Here is a 27,839-nt window from a genome sequence, read left to right on the forward strand (position 1 = left end):
CATTATAAGTGTATATATATTGTTAGAATGGAGTCACTTGAGGGCAAAGAATTCTGAGTTTTGTCTAAACACAATGCCTTGCATATGGGGAATATTTAATAAATGTTTTTAATTGACTTTTTAGGTTATCTTCATTTCTAAGCATTGTAGGAGTCGTCTATTTCTTTCAGCTCCCCAGCAGAGAAGCAGCACCTTTTCAAATAACTCCTTGTTGGGAAAAGTGACTTGGAATAACTGGGTTTGAGTTGGTTTCTGAAGCAAATGTGTAAGCCTGAGTCACAGGCTATATAGCTTCAGTTTCCTCATCTGTAAAATGGGGTTGCTATTACTTGGGCTACCTGCTTCACAAGGTTGTGGTAGGGAGCAAAACGATTTATATACTTAAAAGGGCTTTTTAGATATACTTACATTTATGTGAGCTATTCTAATTTATGGATTTCGAGTTAACCTTTGATTCCAGGGCAAAATTGCTCTATTGGAAGCCCCATCAACCTTAACTTACTAACTTTTCCTATAAAATTTCTGGGCCCATCCTGCTGGGCTTGGCTTCTCCAGGCCTTTTTTTTTTTTTTAATCTTTATCGATTGTCCGTTTCTCAGCTAGCTAGCTGTCCTTGAAGCTCTGTTCAACAAATGAGATGTTTGTAAAGAGCTTGCTTAGCTCAGTGCCTGGCCCATAGTAGAAGCTTAACACTTGTTTCCTTCCTTGCTCTTAACCCTTTCCCCTTCCCGTCCGAGGCATGTCCTGGTCAGCTCATGGCCGCTTTGTCTGAACCTGCCATGAGTTAGTTATCCCCTCTGAAGGCTGTCGGCAGCATAAGCTTGGAGGCAGGGTGAAGCGAAGAACTCTCTGGGGAGAAGGAGACTTGCTTTATTTAGTTCTTTTGCGGGGAAAACTAGCTGCAGCTGTTTCAGACCAGGATGTGGAGCGCAAAGGAAGTTCCGAGGAAAAGGAATGCCCGCTCGGGACGTCGCTGCAGTTTACAGAAAGTGACTGGATTCCGACTAAACCAGTGTAGGGGGATTGCGCTGGTCGAGCCACGGCCCACTATCTGGGCAGGGCCGCCTCTTGCCTCTGTCCACCCGCTGAGAGGCGGCCCCGGGCGCGGTGCCCACGGGAGGAGGACTGTGTGGGGGGCGGGCCAGCTGAGGGGCTGCCCTCCCCTGCGGTGACGTTCCCGGCAGGGGCTCCGCTCCTTCCAAGGCGCCTTCGCAGTGATCGGCTGTGGCTACCAGGAGATGCTTCTGTTGCTGCCGCAGCCCTACTGCACTCTGCACAGCTGTTGAGGGCGCCCGGGATCCTGGGGCCATGCAGCCCAGGTCTTTGCAGCCTGGAGCGGCGCTCACCGCGCTCCTCACCGCAGTCTTGGCTTGGCCGCGGGAAGGAGGGAGCCGGCTCCTGAGTGGTGAGATCCCTTCTTCTCCTAGTCCCCGGGGTCCATAGCGGCCTGTCCCCGCTAATCCCCCGCCCTGGCCCAGCAGCCCAGGCTTCCTGGGGTCGGGGAAGTCCCCTGTACTAGGATGGGGCGGGTAGAGGGAAATTGAGGTTGCCCCTGAGGGGGGTGGGGGTGGGTAATCAACGTTTCGTAATTCCGCAAGCTTCCCTTTACTCCTTTCTGAAGGGTCTATAACCCAGGTAGGGTAGAAAGCGAACCTGTCCCCCATGGGCTCCCTCAGTCCCCGACATGAACCACCGAAGCCAGTCCTGACCTTACTCAGTGAAGGCTCCTCAAACCTACTCAAGCAATCCCTTGAAAAGTGAGGTTGCCCCCCTTAGCATCTCTTAGTTCCATTCCCTGTGTCCCCCGGGCCGTGTCTTAACTCTCGGGAGGTGTACGAACTGGAGTGGGAATGGGATAGTCAGATTCCTTCCACTCAAATAAGTATGCTTAGAGATCGGAAAAGAGCTATAGTTACTGGGAACCAACCCCGCCTGATTCCCGGGGATGACTCGCTCTCTTTGCTTCCTTCCTTCTGTCGCTTCATTCCAGCTTCGGACTTGGACCTCAGAGGAGGTAACAGAGCTCTGGCTTCTTGCCTTTTCCAATATAATTTTGCATGCTTGCGGAGTTTGGGGGCGGGGGGAGGAGGAGAAACATAATTCACTTGATGCAGATCTCCTCCGTGGAAGCTGGTTTCTCTATAAGGCTATCAGACTAACAAAGAGAACCAGAAGAAAACTAGATCGCAACTCCTTTGATGTTCAGTTATCCCTAGCCAAATAGACTTTTTACTCAACTACCCAAATTCAAAACATGTCAAAAGTGACCCAAAATCGTTTATATTTTGAGTTTGAAGTAGGGAAAGACTTAACTTTCTATATGTGCTTGGATCTGTATTGCATAGCCTTCATATTTTTATATCTTGGGGTGGGAGAATAGCTAGATGATTTAGATCGATTTATAGAGGTCAACATTACGCTGACTTCTTAGGAGAGAGAAAAGACTAAAGTCAGGAAGCTGGCCCACATGATCAAGGTCTGGTCCAGCTCTGATTCAGATGAATATTTTTTTTTCCCTGAGTCCACACCAGCCTGCAGCCAGAATGTCTATCCCAAGAAAAGAAAACTGGGGAAATAAAACTGAATTAGGAATTTAGAATTTCCATGGATAATTCACAGACAATTGAAAGCTGACTACAATCAGCTCCTGTGTCAGATTGTTAAATTTATGGATTAGGCTGGCCTCTTTCTGACAATTCTTCCCCCACCCCACCCCCCACCTCCACCTGTCTACTTTTGGGAATGCCATAGTCCAAACTCCCACCTCACGTATAAACCTGCTCCATAACAACCAGAAGATGTTATTATCCAGCCTCTGGCTGAACACATCCAGGGGTGGATAGCTCATTCCTTGGCAAAGCATTTCATTCCTTGAGGCAGCATGATGTGTTGAAAAAAACACTGGACTTGACTGGTAATTAGAAGAACTGAATTCTAGTCTTATCTCTGCCTTGCAAGTCATTTACATTCCTGAGTGTGTCTTTTTGTCTATAAAAACAACAGTTATCCTAGATAGCCTCTAAGCTCCCTTCTAGCTCTAACAATCTAATGAGTTTTTTGGTGTTTTTTTTTGGGGGGGGGGTGTTTGTGGGGCAATGAAGGTTAAGTGACTTGCCCAGTGTCACACAGCTAGTAAGTGTCAAGTGTCTGAGGTCAGATTTGAACTCACCTCCTCCTGAATCCAGGATCACTGCTTTATCCACCATGCCACCTAGCTGCCCCCAATCTAATGTATTCTTGAACCTAACTCATTGTTACAAAGGACTCTACTGAGTAGTAGTATCTGAAAAGAATTAGGAAAAGGCAGAACCAAAAGGGACTGGGGGGGGGGGGAGGTCAGGAGAGAGCACTGCACTTAGATCTCACCTCAGACACTTACTAGCTGTGTGACCCTAGGCAAGTCCTTTAATCCCAATTGCCTCAAACAACCAGAGCCATCTCAGTCATCCTGATATATAGCTTTGCCATTGGACCCAGATGGCTCTGGAGGAGAGAGATTGATGACTTTGCACAGCCCTCCCTCATTTAAATCCAATTCATTGCAAGTCATGATATCACCCTGATGTCATGGTCCTCTTCCAGAATGAAGGACAAACAACAAAATGGAGTTGAACTAGACTTGGATTTCTTTTTTTAAAATAATGAACATTTTTATTTATAGTTTGGGGTTCCAATTTTTATCCTTTCCCTCCCTCCCCTGTCCCCTCCCTGAGATGGCAAACAGTCAGATATGTATTATACATGTATGATTATGCAAAACATTGCCATATTTTAGACTAGGATTTCTTAACCTTTAATGTCATGTGACCCATTTGGCATTCTGGTAAAACCCCTCCTCAGAAAAAATGTTTTGTTGTCTATATTCATAATAGGCAGCTACTGGCACAATGGACAATGAGCTGGACTCCAGGTGCAGGTCAAGAAGACCTGAGTTCAAATCCTACCTCAGGTGCTTTTTGGCTGTGTGAACTTTCTAACAAGTCACTTAATGTCTGTTCCCTCAGTTTCCTCAACTATAAAATGAAGATGATAATAATAGCACCAACTTCCCAGGAATGTTGTGAGGATCAAATAAGATACTATTTGTAAAGTGTTTTGCAAACTTTAAAGTGTTACATAAATGCTAGTTATTATGGTAGAAGGAAATGCTAATACTTAAAAGTCAGTGAAAATAAAAACGTAGTTTTTCTCCAATTTAATAAATTCCCTGAAATCTATTCATGGATCCAGTTTAAGAATCCCTAGACTAGATGATCTCTAAGTCCTTTCCAACTCTTGATCTGATATGAAATTAAAATCAGCTCCTTGTTTAGAGGGCTTAGTGAGATATTGGAGGAGAGGAGACAGGGATGAAAATCGTGAGGTTGCTAGATTACCTGTGGACTTCATTTTTCAATCCTATGAAGATTTATCTGTCCTTAGTACAGATAAAGGATTTGGCTGCATGTGAACACCTTGTCCTGATTTTCTGGTAAGGTGGGTTAGTATGATTGAGGCAGTGCTATCCCACTCATGAAGCAGGTTAGGGCAGCCATGTCAGTAAACTATGAATTTCCCAGAGATGGAAAGAACTAGATGGGGAACCAAATTTCTTTCCCTTTCCCAGTGGCTACAATTTATACTCACACCTCAACCCTTAGCTCTTATATTACATGGCTTTTATCCCTTTTGAAAGACCTTTTTTTCTTTTCATGCTCTTGGACTAAAAAATCAGATACTATATTTCTGAGCTCCATGATATAGCAACATTTCAAATATAGTGATGTTTCAATGAGGCAGCATAAGACAGTGTTGGAAATAGTGCTGGATTTGGAGTCAAATGGCCTGAGTTCTAAAGCCCCAGTTTCCTCATCTGTAAAACGAGAGTGTTAAACTAGGTGGCTCTCTAAGGTCCTTTCCAATTCTAAATCAGCGATCATATTGTTCTTTGATAAAGATTTGTGCAGTAGCAATATGTTAGTGGAAGATGAAACATAGTCCTTAGCAGAAGAATCTCTATCACTTAATATTTTTAAATTTTTTCACTATCTTTTGTTTTTAACATTACTTCCATTGCCAAATACATCCCTTCTCACTCCCTTACCCAGCAAAGTCATGCTTTGTAACAAAGAGTAAAGAGAGGGGAAAAGGCAATTCAGAAAACTAACCTACACCTTAACCAAGTCTGACAGTATGTGCAGTGTTCTAAACCCATAGTTTCCCTGCCCAAAGAGTGCATTTTATCATCTCTTCCTCAGAGACAAGCTTGGTCATTATAACTACACAACATTCAGACAGAAAAATAATAGGACCAGAGATTTAAAGCTGAAAGAGGCCTTAAAGATATTGAATCCAACCCTTTCATTTTACAGATAAGGAAACTGAAACCTAGAAGGGCTAAATGGCTTTTCTAAGGTCATATGGCTGGTAGATATCCAAGGGTAGGATTTGAACCTGAATCTTCTTGACTTATAGTCCCATACTTTATCTAGTGTTCTTGCTGCCTTTCAATTTTTTTTGTTCTTTCCAATTGTGTTGCTATAATTATTATATATAATCAACCAACAAATCAATCAAGAAGCATTTATTAAATACTTATTGTGTGCTAGGCAAGCCCTGGCAATACAAAGAAAGCTAAAACAGCAACAGCCCCTCCCTGGTTCTGCCTACTTCATTGTGTTTCAATTCTTAGAAGTCTTTCTATGCTTCTCTGGATTCTTCATAGTCATTATTTCTTACTGTGCAGTAATATCCCATTACATTTGTGTGCCACAGTTTATATAGCCATTCCCTAGTTGATATCACAAAAAAAGTGCTGATATGAATATTTGGGTATATATGGGACTTTTCTATCTTTGACCTCCTTATGGTATATTGCTAGCACCCACTGTCTGTTTTAGAGAGATGGTCTTAAGCATCTCAGGATATAGTCAGGTGGGATGCATCATATTTGCTCTCTGAAGCACCCTAAGCCTGGTTCTGTTAGACCGTGTCATAAGATCAGCCCTCTGTAGCAATGAACTTTATTTTTTTGTTTGTTTTTTTGGTTTTGGTTTTGGTTTTTGTGGGGCAATGAGGGTTAAGTGACTTGCCCAGGGTCACACAGCTAGTAAGTGTCAAGTGTCTGAGGTTGGATTTGAACTCAGGTCCTCCTGAATCCAGGGCCAGTGCTTTATCCACTGTACCACCTAGCTGCCCTAGCAATGAACTTTAATAACTCCTTTCCTTTAACTCCCCCCCCACCATCCCCCAGAGAGAAGACTCTGGTAATACTAGATTATCATTCAATAACTATTTATTAAGCACCTACTTATATGTAAGCCACTGTGCTAGATGTAGGGAAGGAGTGGGGAAGGGAACCTATAAGGACAATTAATGAAACAATTCCTACTTACAATCTAATGGTTACAACAAGAACATATATAAATTTAAACTCTATCTATACATGAACTTCTAATCCTGCTTTGTAAGATGGGGGACATTGTGTTTGACTTCTTAGTGAGCCTTCCTACTCAAGGAATCATTTAAGCAGATTCATTCATTTGGATGTGTCAGAATCTCCTGAGACTCTACAATATAACTAAAGAGAGAATCGCCTCCCTTTGGGTGTGATGGTGAATCTCCTCCTTCTTTGCCTGTTTCAAGGAATAGCTGTTCTGCTTTTCAGGAATCTCTAATGGAATCAAGTAATGTTTCAGAAACCAGAGGTAGGGTCCTTACATAATGGAAACAGGGGACTTTCAATCACTGCATCCTTAGCCTGGATGTGTAAACTCAATATATGAGTCAGCAGTGTGATGTAGCTGCCAAAAAAAGCTAATGAGATCTGGGGCTGTATTCAGTTCAGTCCAACTCAGCAACCAATTACTACCCAGTGCTTACCGTGTACTGGACACCATGTGTACATTGGGGATATAGGAATGAAAAGTAGTGTAGTCCCTGCCTACCATGGAGCACCTTACAGTCTAGTTGGAAGATATAATGCGCTTGCAAAAAGGATAAAGGTGGAATGTAACACATGCACATAAAGCAATCAAAGAGATAGTTAACGAGAAGCCTAAATGCCCAGAGAGGGAAGATAAGGGTTCTGTATTGTGCTCTCATCAGAGCACCTCTGAAGAATTACTCCCAATACCATACACCACATTTTAGAAGGTACAGGGGAGTTTGCCCTGAAAAATTCTAACAGGATATTGGTAGGAACCTGAAACTATGTCAGATGAGAATTGACCAAAGGAACTAAGTATGTTTAGCCTGAAGAAAAAGTGACTTAGGGGGACAAGATAACTGTGTTTATTTGAAGGGCTATCATACAGAACAACAACTTGATTTCTGCCCAGCTCCAAAAGGCAGAACTAAGAATAACAGGTAAACTTTACGAGGAGAAAGATCTCAGCTCAACGTAAGAAAAAATTGTCTCACAATTATAGCCATCCAAAAAATGGAATAGGCTGTTTCAAGTAATCCTGAGTTTTCCATCCATTAAGGTCATTAAGCAGAGGTTGGAAATATCAGTTCCTTCCTTCTGTTGATTATCTGCTGTTTAGCCTGCACACATCTTGCTTGTACATATTTGTGTGCTGTCTCCCCCATTAGGCTGTAAGCTCCTTAAGAGAAGGGACTGTCTTTTGCTTTTCTGTGTATCCTCCACCAGGTGTTCATTCCTGGAACATAGTAGGTACTTAATAAATACTTGTTAACAGGCTGAAAAATGAAATAATAACAATAGACATTTATAGAGTCCTTTAAAGATTACAAATTGCTTCACATACATTATCTCGTTATGAAGTAAACATTACAGATGTCATTATCCTCATTTTACAAATGAGAAAATTGAGGCTCAAAGAGGTCAATTGACATGCCTTTCATTTTACAGCTAGTGCCAGAGGAGGGGTTTGAAGCCAGGTCTTGACTGATTCCAAGTCCAGTGCTCTATCTAGAGGTCAGCCAGGTAATGCACCAGTAGGTAATGCACCAGACCTGGAGTCAGGAAGACCTAAATTCAAATCCAGCCTCGAATACCCACTATGTGACCTTAGGCAAGTCACTTAACCTCATCTGCAAAATAGGGTTAATAATAGTACCTACCTTCCAGGGTTGTTCCGAGTTTCAAATGAGATAATAACTGCAGAGTACCTGGCACATAGTAAGTGCTATATAAATGTAGCTTTTATTATTATTATCCATTAGAGTGAATTCAAGTAAATCAACAAGAATTTATTAAGTGAATGCAAGTAATTGAATCAGGCATTTTGCTAAGTGCTACAAGGTAGGAAGAAAGGCAAAAACAGTCTCTTCCCTCAAGGAACTTACAATCTAATGAGGTGAGGCAGCAAGCAGACAACTATGTGCAAACAAGACTAGAGAGAGAGAGAGAGAGGGGGGGGGTTGTTATTGAGTCATTTCAGTCATGTTAAATTCTTTGTGACCTCATTTGTGGTTTTCTTGGCAAAGATAATGGAATGGTTTGCCATTTCCTTCTTGTATATACATATATATGTATATGTATACACACATACATATATACATATATGTGATAAATTGAAGATAATCTCAGAGGTAACACAATAACATAGGAGGTTTGTAAGGGATTGTAGGAAGAGGCCAGGTTGTGCAGGGCTTTAAAAGCCACTGGCATTTTTATAAGGTGGTGGTGGAGAAGGTGGGGAAGATAAAATAGTCAGACCCACACTTTAGGAAGCTCACTTTGAGAACTTGGTGGAAGATAGACTGGTGTAGGGAGAGACTTGAAGCAGGGAAGTCCAGCAGAAGACTATTAAGGTAGCCCAGGCATGAGGTGACAAGGGCTTGTACCGGAGCAGCAACTACATCAAAAAAGAGAGAACAATATTTATATGAGAAATGTTGCAAACAGGAGTAGCAACAGATTTCTGCAATCAAAGGAACGATACCCAAGCCAAAAGTGAACCTGGTAGGGACTCCAGGAAGGGAAAAAGGAATCTGTGGTGAGAAGAGGAGAGGAGTGGGGGAAAGAGTATAGACATTAACTCTGAGATGACTGCCCAGCATTGTTACTGTCTGTTTTTGAATTGAGGGCATACCTTGTAAAACCTCGGAGCACTATCTCACCTGCCCCTACCTGGGGCTACTGAGGTCAGTTGTTTCTAAACTTCTCTTCCCAGGTGTATTCTCTGAAATTCTGAAACCAGTTGACTTCTTTTTCTCTAGGGCAGCCAATCTGCAGGGGAGGGACACAGAAGCCATGCTATAAAGTTGTTTACTTCCATGATGCTTCCAGAAGGGTCAGCTTTGATGAAGCCAACACAGCCTGCCGCAGGGATGGAGGCCAGCTAGTCAGTGTGGAGTCCGAAGATGAACAGAGGTTGATAGAAAAATTCATTGAAAACCTCTTGGCTTCTGATGGAGACTTCTGGATTGGGCTCCGAAGGCGTGAGGAGAAGCAGGGCAACAACAGCACAGCCTGCCCAGATCTGTACATGTGGACAGATGGCAGCACATCAACATTTCGGTAAGAGTATGGACTCTGAGGTAGTGAAAATGCCTGAAAGTAGTAGATAGGTTATTTGAGGATTAATAATGTGGGTGTAGATGCATACATAGACACATACATTATATGTATGTATACACACATTTACATATATACATACATATAATGTGTGTGCATATAGATCATTCTAGCACCAACCTCATGGGGTTGTTGTGAGTTTTAAATGAGATAATAACCTGGGCCCTTCCTACATTCCTAGTTTCCTTCCTCTTCCAACACTCCCACCTACTCTCTGAACTAGTGACTGGCCTCATTGCTGTTCCTTTTATATTACTTTACATCTTTTGACTCCATACATTTTCTTTTTTTCTAAATTTTATTTTTGGGAGGCATTTGGGGTTAAGTGACTTGCCCACAATCACCCAGCTAGTAAGTATCTGAGGCTAGATTGGAACTCTGGCCCCCCTGACTGCAGAGCTAGTGTTCTATCCAGTGTATCACCTAGCTGCCCTGATTCCATACATTTTCACTGGCAATCTCTTGGAACTCTCTTCCTCCTCACCCCCACTCCACCCGCACTTCCTTCAAGTCCCCCAAAAATCCAATCTTCTAAAAGAAGCCTTTCCCAATCCCTTTTAATGTAGTTACTGCCTTCCCTCTGAGATTATCAATTGATCACATATCTATCTATATACATACATATGCACAACTATATGCAATATACATATACGTACTTATATATTTACAAAATGGCTTCCATACCCACCGAGATATTGTGAGGATGGGGCAATCAAGATAACTATCATTCTTACTTTCTCTACAAAATTCAGTGGGAAAATAAGGTCTAATAGTTTTCATAAGATGTCTGGGGTCATCTTCTGGCCCCAGTGGCAGAACTAGAACCAGTGAGGTGAAAGTCATCATAGATAAATAAATTTTAGCTCAATTAAAAAAAAAACAACTTGTAATAAAGCAGCTGGGTTGCTGAGTGGATAGCGCACCAAGCTTGGAGTCAAAAAGACTCCTCTTCCAGAGTTCAAATGAGGCCTCAGACACTTAGTAGCTCTGTGACCCTGGGAAAGTCATTTAACCCTTTTTGCCTCAGTTTCCTCATCTGTCAAATGAGCCGAGTAAGGAAGGGCAAACCACTCCAATGTCTCTGCCAAGAAAGCCCCAGATGAGGACATGAAGAGTCAGACACAACTGAAAAACATCTGAACAACCACAAAGATTAAATGAGTTGCTTTATAAGGATTCCTTGTCACTAAAAGTGTGTGAGCTTAGCCAGCATGATACCTTAGGAACACTATCGTTATGATTCATGATTCAGGTAGCAGTTGCCTCAGAAGACCTCTAAGATTCCTTCCAATTTTGAGATTGTATTATTCTTCCAGATCCAAATGACCCACGGAACTACCAGGATGTCCTAATTTCTCACCTTTACCAGGATTTTTCTCTTTCCCCACCTTTTTGTTCCTATCAAACAGCAATGAGAAGGAAGTCAGCTTGCTGCTTCCCTGCTCACTTGGAAATAACTGAAAATGAAAAAGACATTCCTGTATAGGACTCTCCCTACCCTCACTCCTCTCTACACACCCTCCCCGCCATTTCTGACTTATTGCTTTATGAAATATTTACCTATTTGCTTTTCCTCAAGAAAACTGAATTTTCCCTTGGCCACTAAGTTCTGGAAAGGCTACCCTAGTTATTCAAGCTCAGTGAACTAGGATCTTATTAAACTCTTATTGAAATGAACTATTTGTCTTTACCACCTACATGATTTGGAGGTGTGACTTTGTGGACCTGGGTTCCAATCTTAGTTCTCTTACTTCCTACTTGCATGACCTCAGGCAAGTCACTTTAACCACTTTGGCTTCTATTTGTGCATCTGTAAAGAGAGGGATGTGAACTTATGCCTTTCAGGTCCCTTCCAACTCTAGAGCTATCTATAACCTTTGGGTTGTAGGGGGTTTTTTGTTTGTTTGTTTTGTTTTGTTTTTCCCTCCAGCTTAATTAGTAGACTTGTGAGAGGCAGAAGCTTATGATGGTAGATAGAGAGTTGGCCTCAGAGTCAGAAAGACCAGGGTTTTGAGTCTTTCCTCTGACATGCTGACCATGTGATCTGAGGGAAGTCACTTAATCCTTCAGTGTCCCAGGCAAGAAGGTGTAAACCTTCCTCAGTTGAGAAAATGAAATTACAGGTCTGGTCAGATTCAATCAACAAACACACAATACCAAAATATATTATACAGCAATAATTATTTTTAAAAAACATTTGGAACTAGAAAAAGAAGATCAATGAAATAGGACAGAGAATCCCAAAAGAGAGATGCACTATTAGTGCTTTAAAAAGATTGGAGAATAGAATAATAATTCAATAATACTGGGAAAACTTAATGTTACACTGTATGATTAAAAAAAATTGTTTTGAAGCCACACTTCACACCAAAATCAACCTATGCTGGATGAGTGATCTAAATATTAAATAACAAATTATTTAAAAGTAAAAGAGAGAATATTTTAACTATCTCAACTTGTAGAGGTGAAATATTTTTATCAATCAAACAGAAGGAAGGATTAGAAACAAAAATTAAAACTATATAAAGACAAATGGATTTTGCACAACAAAAACAATATCTCAAACCAAAAGAAAAAGTTATTTAGAGAAACATATATGCAGTAAATATATTAAAAGATGGTCAAGACATAAAACAGTCAATGGCATTAAGAATAGGTAGGAAAGGGGCAGCTAGGTGGCCCAGTGGATAGAGCACTGGCCCTGGATTCAGGAGGACCCGAGTTCAAATCCGGCCTCAGACACTTAACATTTACTAGCTGTGTAACCCTGGGCAAGTCACTTAACCCCCGTTGCCTCTCAAAAAAAAAAAAAAAGAATAGGTAGGAAACTGGTACAATATTTATTATACACACTACCCCTTGGGGCACTAATCAAAGACATAATCAGACACCTCAGAAAGAAGGAAATAGAAACTGTTAATAATCCCCTGAAGAAATACTCAAATTCTATAATAATCAGAGACATATATATCAAGACAACCTTAAAATGTCACCTTACATCCACTAACATAGCAAAAAAAATAGCTTTCCCCCCTTCAAATGGGGATAAAAACCCATCGTTTATGGGGCTATAGGGAAACAGGCACTTATATATTGTTAGTAGGACAGAATACTATCTGTTCATACCTTTAGACCCACTGACTCCATTGCTAGGACTTTATCACAAGAATATCATGAAAGTAACAAAGGACCTAGCTGTGCAAAAATAGTCATAGTTTCTCCAACTACAACAGCAAAAAAAAATTGGAAACAACCCATATTCCAGGAGAATGATGAAATAAACTATTGTAGATTAATGTAATTAATAGATTATCATGGTACAACAAAATGATAAATTTGAAATAATACCGAGAAATTTGAAAAGGCTAATATGAAGTGAATAAAAGAATGAAGGAAAACAAGGCCACAACGGGGTGCAGAATTTGGGGAAGGCCTGGAAGGAAACAAAAAGAAAGCATTTTCTTTGCTTGTTGTTGTTTATTAATTCTTTTGGTTCTGCTTTTGTAAAGGCTAGGGGCTTGGGAGTAAGCTTTTGCCCCTTGTTTGGCTCGTCTATTTGATTGCTTATTTTTGTTGACATTTATTAAATTTACAATTTTAAAAGGCCTTTTTAATGGAAAAACCTAATTAGCAAAAAACAGGAAATTTTTTTAAATCTCCTATTTACTCCCAAAGTAAGTAGCCTTGTAAATGATCCATGATGATGTCAGGCAAATGTCCAGTGATTGACTATGACACATTGAGTCTAAAGTCTGTCCATATCATTTATCTCAGCTTATCCCTCATCCTATGGCATGGTCTGGAGCTGTCTTAATTTCACAGTTCCCTGGAGCTTGATGAGAAAGCACAGGCTGGAGCTTTTGCAGCATCATCTCCTGTGTATCTTTATCGTTTATCTCCTTTCCTGTAGGAATTGGTATGTGGATGAGCCTTCCTGTGGGAGTGAGGTCTGTGTTGTTATGTACCACCAGCCATCAGCCCCGGTGGGCATTGGAGGCCCCTACATGTCTCAGTGGAATGATGACAGATGCAACATGAAGAACAATTTCATCTGCAAATATTCTGAGGGTAATGATTCACCACGTAAGCCATGCATCAAAATTTCCAACCTCTCCTACGGTGTTGTCACATTGTTTAGATTTGGTTGGGGGGGTTTTTTTTGTTTTGTTTTTTGGGGTTTTTTATTTGTTTTGTTTTTTTGTTTTTTTGTTTTTTTTTAGTGAGGCAATTGGGGTTAAGTGACTTGCCCAGGGTCACACAGCTAGTAAGTGTTAAGTGTCTGAGGCTGGATTTGAACTCAGGTACTCCTGACTCCAAGGCCAGTGCTCTATCCACTGCGCCATCTAGCTGCCCCTGGGGTTTTTTTTAGTGAGGCAATTGGGGTTAAGTGACTTACCCAGGGTCACATAGTTTTTGTTTTTGTTTTTTGTTTTTTGGTTGGGTTTTCTAAAAGTTTTTTGGAATTCATCTTTTTTCTAAATTTCCTCTTCATCCTTAGTCCCTGAGCCCAAAGCTTTTACACATAGATATGCTTTTTTTTACAGGCTTTTAAATATGGGTTTGGTTTTTTTTACACTTGCCTTGTTTCAGGTGTGAGTTTTAGAAAAAGAAGAATTGTAAGAGGTATACCCTCCTCTCTCCTGCAAAGCTTCAAATCAAATATAATAAGAGCAGATGGTGGGGTAACTAGGTGGCACACTGGATAGAGCAGCAGCCCTGGTTTCAGGAGGACCTGAGTTCAAATCTGGCCTCAGACACTTGATACTTAGTAACTGTGTGACTCTGGCAAGTCACTTAACCCTCATTACCTCACCCAAAAAAACCCAAAAAACCAAAAACCAGATTGTTTTCTATGTCTGCTTTTGGATCCTCTCAAAAGTAATAAGAAGGCAAAAAACAAGAAGCAAAGAATTGAGATAATAAATAGGTTTATCTCTATTATGTTGGACAGAGATAACAAGCATTATGGAAAGTGGACCTAAACATCCAATTCTACTTCCTACTGAGCACTTTGAATTAGATGGGCGCGTTGCTTCCAATTTTCTTTTAGGGTTTTGTTTTTAAATTGAAGAAGCTGGGGGCAGCTAGGTAGCACAGTGGATAGAGCACCGGCCCTGGAGTCAGGAGGACCTCAGTTCAAATCTGGCCTCAGAAGCTTGACACTTACTAGCTGTGTGACCCTGGGCAAGTCACTTAACCCCAATTGCCTCACCAAAAAAATAAAAAATAATAATAAATAAATAAATAAATTGAAGAAGCTGCTTAAGCTTCTTAAACACTCTCATCATTGCTGGCTTAGGTCCAAACTGGAGGTGATTTTCAGTTAGTCTGTTTCTCACCTCTGAAGCTGACTGCTTGGCCTCTATTTCACTACCTGCCCTTTTTTCCTCTTCTCTTCTACCGACTTCATAATTTCCACCTCACTCAAATGGATCCTTTTTTTCCATCACATCAAGTCCACTTTCTGGGTACCCTTCAGCCTAAAAATGATGAACTTTAGAAAACCCTCCTATTCTTTGCCAGTCACTTAACTCAGTCTCAGTTTCATTCTTTGTAAAGTGGAGCCATACTTTTACCACCTCCCTTAGCGGGGTTGTGCTGAGGAAAGTAGTCATCAACCTTAAAGTGCTGAACAAGTGTGAATTTTTATTATATTGTTATTATTGTTATTGTTATTATTGTTATTATTGTTATTATTGTTATTATTGTTGTTATTATTATTATTATTATTATTATTATTATTATTATTATTATTATTATTATTATTATTGGGACTGTCCTGGCTAATCTGGCCACCCCACCTTCAAGGAAAATTTGATGTGTAGTAGAGAGTTTGGCATTTAATGGGTTTTATTCCCTCATTGAGAGATACATCAATTGTGTATCTGTATGTAGTATATTAAGATAGTTAAGATAGTTAGACCTAAAAGTGATTCTTGGTTTCCTACCATTTCTCAATGGTACTTGAGTCTGGGTCTTATGGTCTAAGAAAGGGTACACTGAGCTCCTAAATTCAGCATTTGTTATTATTTAAAATGATGTCAGATCATAGGATTTAAAGTTGAAAAGGGCCATAAGTGCAAACCCTTTACAGGTGGAGAAACTGAGTCTCACCCGGTGATTTGGCCATGGTTACACAAACAGCCTGGTACTGTGGATAGGGCACTGGATTTCTGATCACAAAGAGCTGAGTTCAAGTCTCACCTCAGGGATTTCCTAGCTATGTGACCCTTGGTGAGTGGCTTGAATGTCTCAGTTTCCTCATCTAAAAATGAGAGGGTTATACTCCAAAGGGTCTTCTAAGTCCATGATCCCATGATAGCAGAACAGGGGCTCTTCCGGCTTATAAGCAGGAAGAAGTTCTTTTGTTTTGGTCTGATCGATTTTACCCAGATGACACAGAAAGTGAATCTTGTTTTGCTTTATTTTCTTCAGAGAAGCCAATACTGGCAGCTACTTCTGTGATATGGAGTCATTTACCTGGAGGTGAGTTAGCAGCTTTATGTTTAAGATCTGGGTTATCAATAACTGGCATTTATATAGCCCTCTAAGGTTATATACAAATATAACCTCATGTGATCTTCACAACAATCCCCTGAGGAGAGGTGCTATAATTACTCCCATTTTACAGATGAGGAGACTGAGGCAGAATGAGGTTAAGTGAAGCCCAGGGTTACATAGCTAGTAAGCATCTGGGGCAGGATTTGAACTCTTGAAGTCTTCCAGACTCCAGGATTAGAGCACTATCCGTTGTGCCACCTAGCTATGGTCCTTTCACTGTAGAGGTAGAAGCCCTCTTTTATAGGATTTAAAACAAGTTCTTCCTTACGCCAAGTCAACCTGAAGGAGATACAACTGCTATTAATCTATTCATCCTAAAAAGGAATCATGCCACCTTTTTTGGGGGGGAGGGAGGGCCAATGTAAAGAACACTGGCATTAGGATCCTGGGACCAAGGTTTGAATCCTGGCTCTTCTACATATTAACTGTGTGACCTTGAGAAGGTCACTTCTCTGGGCTGTTTCTTCACCATTCAAATTAAGCAGTTGGTCTAGAACAGAGGTGTCAAGTATGTGGTCCCCAACACTTCCCAGTGAGGCCCAACCAGATTAAATTGTAACTGGGAAAGATTTAACAAAATAAGTAAAAAATACAATAAATAATAAATAATATTATATTTTAAAACTTAGTCAATACATAGTCGCAAGGCATCCTTATGTATGGTGCAGATGTCCCTCTTTCCATTTGAGTTAGACACCACTGATATAGACGATCTCCAAGGTCCCTTCCAATTGGAAATTGATGGTCCAAAGCCAAGCAAACATCAATTTATCTCCCTGCAGTGTTCTTTGAATGTTTCTACAAATGCTAAAGAACTGTTGAAAATATAATTGGTGTTATCAGAAATTCATTCATAAACTTCATGCACGACTCCCTTTAATCACACAAGACAGGAGCCAAAATCCCAGCTCCAAACCATTGAAATTATCACCATTTAATACATAGGTCTTTCAGCTTGCCGTGCCTAGTTGCCTCATATGTCCAGCGCTTAACACATTGACTGGCACATGATAGGTGCTTTATAAATACTTACCGATTGTTGAGTTTCAAACCTGACCTAAAAGCATAGGCAGCATGAGGCCTCTGCAGCGGCAAATTTAACAGCATACTTTCCTAAAGCATTTACTTGAGATGCAAAGGTGAAGTTGCTGCTGATTCTTTGTATTGCCTTTAGGGCTTAGCCCACAGCCCTGCTGGTGATCAATAAAGATGTGTATGATCAGTGCAGACTTTGGAGTCAGAGACCTGGGTTTGAACCCTGGCTACATCTTGTATTGTGTGACCTTGGACAAGTCCCTTCACTTTTCTAGGCTCCAGGCCAGGGCTCCTTTCCAAGTTCCTCATCTGTTCAATGAAGTTGTTGGTCTAGGCAATTGCTTCCAGGTTTTGTCTATTTTTAATCTTGTGATATTATGATTGATCACTGCCATGTTTCATACTCTTAATTCTATATCTCTACCTAGGTGATAAAAGAGAACCAGTAACTCCAACACCTCCAGAAAGATTCCTCAAAGAAGATACTAATGGAACAGTTAAAGAAACCAAAGGTACACATAAGACTTTGTTGGGGAAAAGCTAATGCCTGACTTCCCTCTGGTCACAGGCCAGTCACAGCTACACTTACCAGTTAGCTTTTTTTCATATAGATGCTTAAAAATAGAACAATATCTTTCTCAAGTCACAAAGTGGCTTGGGAGTTAGTGGTTAATTCAAACAGATGTGTACTAAGGAAAATCAGAAAGACTGGACTGAAGAGGAGAAGCCAAGATGGGAAATGTATCTAATGGGGTTATGTAAATAGAGGAGATAAATAAACGTATAGATGAAGAAAAATAAGAATTAGAGGGCCCAAGAGTGAGGATTTCTCTGGCCTGTTTCTTCATCCATCAAATTAAGCAGTTGGTCTAGATCAGAGCACATGGCCCATAACACTCCCTAGTGAGGCCCAACCAGATTAAAATGTAACTGGGAAATATTTAGCAAAATAAGTAAAAATTCAGTAAATCATAACTAATAAATTTTAAAGAAGTGGAGAAGACCCAATCCTGACAAGCTAGGAGACAACTAGCAGCCCTTGGCAACCCCAATATTAGCATTGGTCATGCTTCACCTCTTAACTGGACTACCACAATGGGTCCATAATTGGTCTCCCTGCTTCTAGTCTCTCTCTGGCTTCTCTCTCCCTCAACTTCCTCAGCTCTCACAACTTTCATCTTCATTTCATTTTGGCAACTTATGCAGATAGCTACACCTCATATCTCACTATCACTTAAAGGTCCTCCACCTCCACGATTCTGAAACTCTGAAATTCCCCCTCTGACCACAACTTCATGTCCTCCCACTCCTCACATAGTTTCATTTCTCCTGTTCCTATCATGGTGGCATCATAGGGACTTGATCACAACCTACTGTCCCTGTCCAAGTTGGACCACTAGCTGACGCCCAGTCTTCTTTTGTCTCTTGCCTCCATATATTTGTGCAGGTTGCCTCACATTCCTGGAGGTGACTACCTCCACATTTCCATCCTTGAAAGAACCACTTGGTGTTATTAACCTCATGATCACCAGCCCTAACTCTTAACACCAAGCTCTCTGTCTTAGAGATATTTAGAAGGTTTGTCATTACTTCTTTCACAGTAATGACATCAATTCTTCTCGTTTTCTAAAATTTGAACTTTCCTTACAGATGGTTCCCATCTGTATTTTTATGAGCATTAGCTGACCACATCTCCTGCTTTCAAGGGGAAAGTAAGGGGAGACAAAGATAGGTCCTCTCCTCCCCCAGAATCCTATTTATTGTGAAACTAACGAAACCAGAAAGAAAACTGGAATGTTGTCATTTTGAACAGTGCATTATAGCAATGACAGCAGCCTAATCCAACTGCAGATAACACAAAGTCAGGAGAGACAGCTAACACTCTGGATTAATATAGTCCAGATGCAGAAAGATCTTGATGGAATAGAACATTGGGCTGAATTTAACAAGATGAAAACTATCAAGGATAAATGTGACAGCCCAGAGGAATAGACAGATAGATGTCCCTACAGTGAGAAGACTGCCTCTGGCACACATTAACTATAGACCTTAGGCCAGTGGCTTTACCTTTCAGTTCCCCAGACAACTTTCTACAATCATATAACAGTTGCCTATCTGCATTAGTTTCCTTAAGTTTTCTTACCAGGACCTCCCTCGACTAATGGTATCATAAATATGACTGAAAAGAAAATGCAGTTTTCCTCTATTTAAAGTATTTACAAATGGGTATTCTAAATAATGTCATGTGGAGGTTGGGTTGTCCAAGCAATCTATTATCCTGAATATATCTTCACCTAGTCTCTAGCTGTTCATCCCTAAGCTATAACTGTAGATATGGTTTTTGTTGTTTGTTGTTGTTCAGTCATTTCCAACTCTTCATCCCCATTTGGGGTCTTCTTGGCAGAGATACTGGACTGATTGGCCGTTTCCTTCTCCAGTTCATTTTACAGATGAGGAAACTTAGGCAAAGAGGGTTAAGTGACTTGTCCAGGGTCACAAAGGTAGTGTCTGAGATCATTGAACTCAGTAAGATGAGTATTCCTGAATACAGGCCCAAAGTTGTATCTACTGCACCACCTAGCTGCCCTTTTCTAAGGTTAAACATTCCCAATTCCTTAAAAAAGTCATTATATAACATGGTGTCAAACTCAAATAAAAATGGAGGCCACTAACCCATACATAAGAATCCCTGTGGGCCACATATTGGTTTAGTTTTAAAATGTAATGTTATCTATGTTTTATTGTATTTTATTTATTTTGTTGGTTTTGTTCATTTATTTTGTTAAATTTTTTACATAATTTTGTTAATTTATTTTGTTATTTCCCAATTACATTTTAACCTGGTTCAGGACCTTATCTTTGACACCTGCTCTAGACATTCACCATCCTGGTCACCATCCTCTGGGTAAGTTTTTCCTCCCATCAAGCCTAAATTTACCCTTTTGCTCCTGGTTGTGTCCCCAGGGCCAGGCAGAATAAGTCTAATCCTTCTAAACATGACAGCCCCCCAAATACCTGAAGACAGCTCCCATGTATGCCCTTCAGTGCTGGAGATTAAGGAAGGACATCAATAAGCTGGAAAAGTTTTTCCAAAGAAGAACAACTAGGATAATCAAATAAACAAGCTCTTATTAAATGCTTACTGTTGTGCCAAGCACCTTGCCAAGCACTGAAGATACAAAGAAAAGTAAAAATAATTCCTACTCTCAAGAAATTCACATTCTAATAGGAGAGACAATATATAAACAATTATGCACAGACGAGATATATGCAAAGTAAATTGGAGTTAACGTCAGAGGAAAGGTACTAGAAACGGGGGGGTGGTGGTAGAAGAAAAGGATACAGGGGCAACTAGATGGTGCAGTGGATAGAGCACCAGCTCTAGATTCAGGAGGACCGGAGTTCAAATCCAGCCTCAGATACTTGGCACTTACTAGCTGTGTGACCCTGGGCAAGTCACTTAACCCCAATTGCCAAGAAGAAGAAGAAGAAGAAGAGAAGGAGGAGAAGGAGGAGGAGGAGGAGGAGGAGGAGGAGGAAGAAGAAGAAGAAGAAGAAGAAGAAGAAGAAGAAGAAAGAAGAAAGAAGAAGAAAGAAGAAGAAACAGTAAAGACCTAGGATTTGAGCTACATCTTGAAGAAAGCCAGAGAAGCCAGGAAGCAAAGGCAAAGGGGGAGAGCATTCATTCTAGGGATGGGGGTCAAAGATTGAAAAGGCACTGAGTTGGAAGAAGGAATGATGTGTGTGAGGAACATCAAAGATACCAGAATCACCTGATCACAGGGATGGGGAACCTGGGGGTGGGGGGTGGGGGGTGGGGGATATGTAAGAAGATTAGAAAGGTTAAGAAAGGGTGAGGTTGTGAAGGGCTATAATAGCCAAACAAAGGATTTTTTATTTGATCCTGGAAGCAATGGGGAGCCACTGGAGTTTATTGAGGAGGGGAGTAACTTTGGCAGCTGAATAAAGGATGGACTAGAGTAGGAAGAGACTTGAGACAGACCAACCAGAAGACTATGGCAGTAGTCTAGGTATGAGAGGATGAGGGCTTGCACTAGATGTTGCAGAGGTAAAATAATAGAACTTCACAACAGATTGGGTCTGGTGGGGTGAGTGAAAGTGAGGAATAGAGAGTGACACCAAGGTTGCAAGACTAGGTGACAGGGAGGATGATGGGAGGGAAGGAAGGAAGGAAGGAAGGAAGGAAGGAAGGAAGGAAGGAAGGAAGGAAGGAAGGAAGGAAGGAAGGAAGGAAGGAAGGAAGGAAGGAAGGAAGGAAGGAAGGAAGAAAGAAAGAAAGAAAGAAAGAAAGAAAGAAAGAAAGAAAGAAAGAAAGAAAGAAAGAAAGAAAGAAAGAAAGAAAGAAAGAAAGAAAGAAAGGAAGGAAGGAAGGAAGGAAGGAAGGAAGGAAGGAAGGAAGGAAGGAAGAAAGAAAGAAAGAAAGAAAGAAAGAAAGAAAGAAAGAAAGAAAGAAAGAAAGAAAGAAAGGAAGGAAGGAAGGAAGGAAGGAAGGAAGGAAGGAAGAAAGAAAGAAAGAAAGAAAGAAAGAAAGAAAGAAAGGCTGGATGACTTGTTTGGGAGAATGGTCATGAGGTGGGGTATTTTTCCTGGACATATTGAGTTTGAGATTTCTTCCAGATATTGGAGATGAAAGCTATAGATCAGGAAAAGGGTTAGAGCTGGATAAACATATTTAAGAATCATCAACACAGAGATAATAATTGACTCCATGAAAGCTGATGAGTTCATGAAGTGAGGTAGTCTAGGGGAAGAAGAGAAGAAGGCCAAGGTCAGACCTTTGCAGAAGATCTATGGTTAGTTGTGTAGCCTGAATGAATATCCAGTAAATTAGACTGAGGGGGGCAGCTAGGTGACGCAGTGGGTAGAGCACCGGCCCTGGAGTCAGAAGGACCTGAATTCAAATCCTGCCTCAGACACTTACAAGCTATGTGACTCTGGGCAAGTCATATAATCCTGATTAACCTCCTCCAAAAATAAATAGAAAAATTAGACTGAGAAGGAATGGTCAAGCAGCCAAGAGGAGCACTAGGAGAAAGCAGTTTCACTAAAACCCAGAGAGTAGAGAGTATCCAGGAGAAGAGGGTGATCAACAGTGTCAAAGGCTACAGAGAGAAGTTAAAAGAAGGATGAGCATTGAGAAAAGGCTTGACTCAGCAATTAAGAGATCATCAATTACTTTAGAAAGAGCAGTTTTGGTTGAATGATGAGGTTGGAAGCCAGAATGAAGAGAGCTAAGAAAGAGAGTAAAAGGAGAGGAAGTAGGGACTCAAATTGCAGATAGCCTTCTAAAGAGTTTAACTGCTATTAGCAATGGTTGGATCAAGTGAGAGTTTTTTAAGGATGAGGAAGACGTGAGCTTGTCTGTAGTCAGCAGGGCTGCAGCTGGTGGACAGGGAGAGAGATTAGTGAGACAGTAAGGATGCTAGAGAGAGCAATCTGCTGGAGAAGATAGGATGGAGGGGGATCTCTTGTGAGAGAAGAGCGTTTCACCTTATCAAAGAGACAAGGATGATGGAGGTGAAATGAAGAGGAAGGGAAAAAGGGAAGGAGAAAGGAACAGTCATTTATTAAGTGCTTACAGTGTGCCAAGCACTATGCTAATGCTTTACAGATTTTATACCATTTCAGAAGGGAGCTCTGGTTGAATGGCCTCAGTTCTATCTGAAAAGTATGAGGCAAGGTTCTCAACTGAGAGTTTCGTGAGGAGGGAGTGGCATGGGAGGTTTGAAGGGGGATCAAAAGGTTTGGCCTAGCCACTGTAGCAAATGGAAGAGTGCACTAAGGTGAAGCCCATGTTAGATGAAAATAGAATGAAGGGGGGTGCAGCCAGGTGGCAAAGTGGATGAAGCACCAGCCCTGGATTCAGGAGAACCTGAGTTCGAATCTGGCTTCAGACACTTGACACTTACTAGCTATGTGACCCTGGGCAAATCACTTAACCCTCATTGCCCAGCAAAAAAAAAAAGAAAGAAAGAAAATAGAATGAAGGAGCCAAGGAAGAGAGAACTTGATGTATTTGGATGACTGTCATATGAAAGAGGTAATATTTGATCCCCAGAGTGAATAACAAGGAGGAATAAATGAAAACTGCAAAGAGGCTAATTGAGGCTTGATGGAAAGAAAACTTCCTAATAACTATATATACATGTTATGTATATGTCTAGAGTTTTAACTTATATATGGAATTACTGTATATATATACATATATAATGCATGTGTGAATATATACATATACACACACAATATACCTATATACACATACCTATACAAAAATACATATATTTTTATACACATGGAATTGGCTGCCTCAAGAGGTTGTAGACCTCACCCTTATTGGAAGTCTTCAGGCTAGATGACCATTTGTCAGGTATGTCTTAGAGAAGATTCTTTTTTAGATGTAGCTTAAACTAGATGATTACCAAGGTCCCTTCCAGCTCTGAAATTTTGTAAAAGACTTTTTTTTTAAAAGAACATATAAAATTTACAGTGTTCATGTGTATTTATCTTTCCAGGGCCTGAATTGAATCTTGCCTACATCCTTATTCCCAGCATTCCCCTCTTTCTTCTTCTCGTGGTCACTACAGTTATATGTTGGTTATGGATCTGTGGAAGGAGGCAAGTAAAATCATCACACTTGATGGAAATGTCTGTATTTACTACATAAAAGCTCCCTTTCCCTACTTGTCTTTGAGGTTAAAAGGTATCACCGTTGATTTAATAAAAAGCCGGGGAAGCATTGCTCCCGAAGACGCCATCTCAAATTTGAAAGCAAATCCCTAAGTGTTATCCTAGAAACCAAATGAGCTAAGAATTGTTCTCCTTAACTGGGATCTCAGACTCTTCTCTTGATTCCCGTTTTTATTATATTTTGTCTCCCTAATGATATATGTTCCTTGAAAGCAATTGCAGTGGTGTAGACTTATTTGGTATTCTCACAGTGCCTTGCACAATGCTTGATACACAATAATGTTTAAATAATGAATGAATTGGTATAGTAGCCTCCACACTAGCTTTGCATTCAGTGGCCCAGGGTTCAAATCCTGATCCTACTGCCTACTACCTATGTGAGACTTGAATCAGACTAGATAATCTATCTATAAGATTTCTTCCAACTCTATATCTGTGATCCTAAGTCCAACACTACTTCATCTCCTTGGCTAAAATGTAAGCTCTTTATAGGAGTCATGTTTTATATTTCTCCCTATCCTCCACAGTGCCTGGCCCAATTCTGGGAACGTGGAGGGCAATAGATGAATTCTAAAACAATGAATGAACGAATGAATGAATTGTGCCAAGGAATTATAACAAAAATCTAAAGTTAAGACACTTAATTCAAATAGAATCACTGAAGTCCATTTGGAGTGTTTTCTTTTTTTAATTGGGTATGCAACAGTCACAAAATAGCCAACTTGAGGGGGGCAGCTAGATGGCACAGTGGATAGAGCACCGGCCCTGGATTCAGGAGGACCTGAGTTCAAATCCAGCCTCAGACACTTGACACTTACTAGCTGTGTGACCCTGGGCAAGTCACTTAACCCTCATTGCTCTGCAAAAAAGGCAAAAAAAAAATAGCCAACTTGATCTGTAGTAAATACTCTAGTGATTATATTTTGATTACCCCAATGGCTATATTTGTGTAGCACAGTTTTTCCAAGGGTCTACTCAGTGAGGGAAAGGAGGTTATTTATTCCATAATAAAAGAGGGGAAATGAACACTTGCATTAGGGGATTTGCTTGTTGGCTTCTTAATAAGATTGGCTTGATATGACTTTGTGAAGTTCTAGTGGAAGTATTTACTTTAAAAGTCAATAAAACAACTGAAATTAGACCTTTAATTCCAAAAAAGTAGACTTCAACGTCAAAAATTGCAGTGTTTTCAAATGAATTGTTCCACTATGATTTCCTATCATTTCCTCTATTCATCACTCTATCAGGATTGAGGCCTTGTGCGTTTATTTGAAGGAACATGACACCTATCCTATGTGTTCATCTTGCATGAATCTTATCTGCAAATGAATAAATAATATAAATAAATATTTAGTAAGGGTTTATTGTGGGCAAAATATTGTGCTAGGTCCTAGAGATACAAATAGAAGAGGAAGACCATCCCTGTTCTCAAGGAGCTCACATATTAATTGAGCTAAATAATTCATATGGGAGGTTTTGACTACAATGGCAAAGATGGAAAGAAAGGCCCAGTCATTCCTAGGGTACAATGGCAAAATAGAAGAGGATATATCTTCTGTAGTGTCATTTCCATGGATAAAACCATATCCACTCCCAATGCTGAGCCATTTGACAATGCCAATAATTTTGATGTCAAGAATTTTGTTTTCTGTGTTTTCAATAGCTGTGGCTGCCTAGTAGGTTAAGGTATCAGAGACAGTTGCCAGATTGCATCCATAAAGGTTATCTCCCTGGAGAATAACTGCAGGGTTTGGGCTATAAGTAGAACCAGTGGTCTATAGGGCACTGCTATGCTAAAAGCTCCTGAGCACAGGGCCCTGGGATGTTTTCACTAGGGTCTGAAGGAAAATGGTAATTGAGGTAGTCATAATGGTTTGATCTGGCTTGCACATAGAGGAGCTGTCCATTTTCTGGGACTGAGAGAATGTGAAACAAAATAGTTGAGGGAATCTTGCAACAATTATGTTTCCATAATTCCCAACCTCTCCACTTCAACAAAGTTTTTTCATGTAATTGAAATCTTGAGTTCATCCTCAAAATCACAGTTTGCCACAAATATACCCCCCATCACACCCCTATGCTCAAGTGGCCTTTGGTAGAATAATGTAGCAGCATTGCCTGTCATACCAGAAATAATATTCTGGTTTATTTTATTTACAGGAAACGAGAGCAGTCAGAGAGTACAAAGGAGCCAAACATTTGGCCATCTCCCCACAGAAGGAATAGTCCTGACCTGGAAGTTTATAATGTCATAAGAAAGCAGAGTGAAGCAGACTTAACTGAGCCTCGGCCAGACCTGAAGAATATTTCATTCCGGGGCCGGTCTGGAGGAGTCACCCCCAACGACTTGTCTTGTGACTATGATAACATAGTAGTGAACGCCTCTGAGAGTGGCTTTGTGACTCTGGCGAGCATGGAAAGTGGGTTTGTGACCAACGACATCTATGAACTATCCCCTGAGAGGATAGGGAGGAGCAAGGAGTCTGGCTGGGTGGAAAACGAAATCTATGGTTATTAGAAAATGCGGGAATAATAACAACAAAGAGAAAAAAATGTTCCTACTTTGTATAAAACTGGCAGGACTGGAAGAGGGCTGATGCCTGAACTCTTGGATGGACCTGTGGTCTCGTCATTAAGGGGACTCCCCTCCAGCCCTGAAGATCTCAACTTAACTGTACTTGCCCATCCTGTGCAAGTGTTGCTCATATTCTTCCTTAAATCTGCCATAGGGAATCTACCCAACATGGCAGGAAACTTTCTCTGGTTCTCTTTGCATTGTAAGGATAGCAGCAGAGCATGCAAACTGTTCATCAGTTACACAACTCTTACGATGTGACCGGTCCATCTCCCCCCCCCGCTGCGCGCCCCAAGTCATGCATTACTTTGCATTGCTTCTCTTGCACAATTGCCTACTTGTCCTATATTGCAACCTGCTCATGTCTACACCATGGACTTCTCTACTACCCTTTTGGGTGATCTGCAATTTCAGTTTTTTGGAGACTAGAGTATTCCATAGCTCACACCCATATAATACCACCAGGAGAATGTTGATGTTAAAAAGGTGGGCCTTTGTTTCAGGGAAAAGCTCAGGGTCATTAAAAGAATAGTACAATTTTCCAAAAGCAATTCAGCCCAGTCACCTCCCCTGTTGAGCCCAGCTTTTTTTCCAGTTGCAGTGTCTGTCCAAGATATATCTACTTATGGATGACTTCTGTGGACTGTCCATCCAACAACTTTTCACAATTCAGACAAAAACCATTTTTTATCCACTAGATTTTTCCCATATGGGTGGCTAAATCAAAGATTTTTAAATGAAAACATTCTAGTCCTTAATGAAATCAGCAGAATGGCACCCATAAATGCCAACATCTGGAAGACCCCATCTAAAAAGAATCCCTTTTTTGATTTGGACAGCGTCCTCCATGTTGGTGGCAAATACCTTTGGCAATCATGAACCTCCCAGTTCATGATTTGCTTGATATAAATTAGAGAGTTATTGAACAAAGTTATTTCTGTTATTATAAATTTTAAGGAATCTCGTATGAATTTGACAAATGTATGGTGCCTGGCATGAGGAAAATCAGTTCAGATATGAAAACAATGAAGAGATTTCTTCTGGTTGTCAAGATTCGGTTAGATCCTCTGATCCTTGTGTCCCCTATGAGGCTAGGTCCCAACCTCATCTTAATCAGAGGGCAGCAATGGTGGTGATAGACAGTGGAGGTTGGGAAATTTCCTTCTCAATTCTATTTTTGTGGCCCTGGGCCATGGCACAAAAATTAATTGCACGTATACAATCATAAAAACATATTAGCTTGCTATCTTTCTTATGTTTCCCAGGGCACACGTGGGAGTATCGGAAGCTGATTGTATGAAAGAATATTCCCTTATCTGTATGTCCCACAAGAACAAGAATGAAATAAAAGGTAAAAGAGATAGTAAATTGGTCATTTTCTCTCCCTGGGTTTTCCTCAGCCTTTGGCCTCAAAGGCTTTCTTTCTTCCTTTTA

General features: G+C 40.7%; 1 protein-coding gene across 6 annotated transcripts; it reads left to right on the forward strand.

The window, feature by feature from the left end:
* Positions 1 to 1,223: 1,223 nt before the first annotated feature.
* Positions 1,224 to 27,806, forward strand: LAYN (layilin). 6 transcript variants are annotated; one of them, XM_043995582.1, is made up of 8 exons: positions 1,224 to 1,405; positions 1,991 to 2,014; positions 9,169 to 9,469; positions 13,437 to 13,609; positions 15,962 to 16,012; positions 17,551 to 17,634; positions 23,656 to 23,758; positions 25,991 to 27,806. In XM_043995582.1, the coding sequence occupies exons 1-8, from the start codon at positions 1,309 to 1,311 to the stop codon at positions 26,346 to 26,348; spliced, it is 1,191 nt and encodes a 396-aa protein (XP_043851517.1). In that variant the 5' UTR covers positions 1,224 to 1,308; the 3' UTR covers positions 26,349 to 27,806. The 6 variants fall into 6 exon arrangements, with proteins under 6 accessions (XP_043851517.1, XP_043851518.1, XP_043851521.1 ...); XM_043995583.1 differs by having other exon boundaries at positions 13,437 to 13,594; XM_043995586.1 differs by lacking the exon at positions 15,962 to 16,012.
* The last annotated feature ends 33 nt before the right edge of the window (positions 27,807 to 27,839 follow it).

This window comes from Dromiciops gliroides, chromosome 3 (genome assembly GCF_019393635.1).
Source record: "Dromiciops gliroides isolate mDroGli1 chromosome 3, mDroGli1.pri, whole genome shotgun sequence".
Taxonomy (NCBI): domain Eukaryota; kingdom Metazoa; phylum Chordata; class Mammalia; order Microbiotheria; family Microbiotheriidae; genus Dromiciops; species Dromiciops gliroides.

Bases quoted from the DNA above. Each gene is read 5' to 3' on its own strand.
- LAYN (XM_043995582.1), top strand. From the start codon at position 1,309: ATGCAGCCCAGGTCTTTGCAGCCTGGAGCGGCGCTCACCGCGCTCCTC. The intron at 9,470-13,436 runs GTAAGAGTATGG...CCTTTCCTGTAG, and splicing joins GGCAGCACATCAACATTTCG to GAATTGGTATGTGGATGAGC. The intron at 13,610-15,961 runs GTAAGCCATGCA...TATTTTCTTCAG, and splicing joins TGAGGGTAATGATTCACCAC to AGAAGCCAATACTGGCAGCT.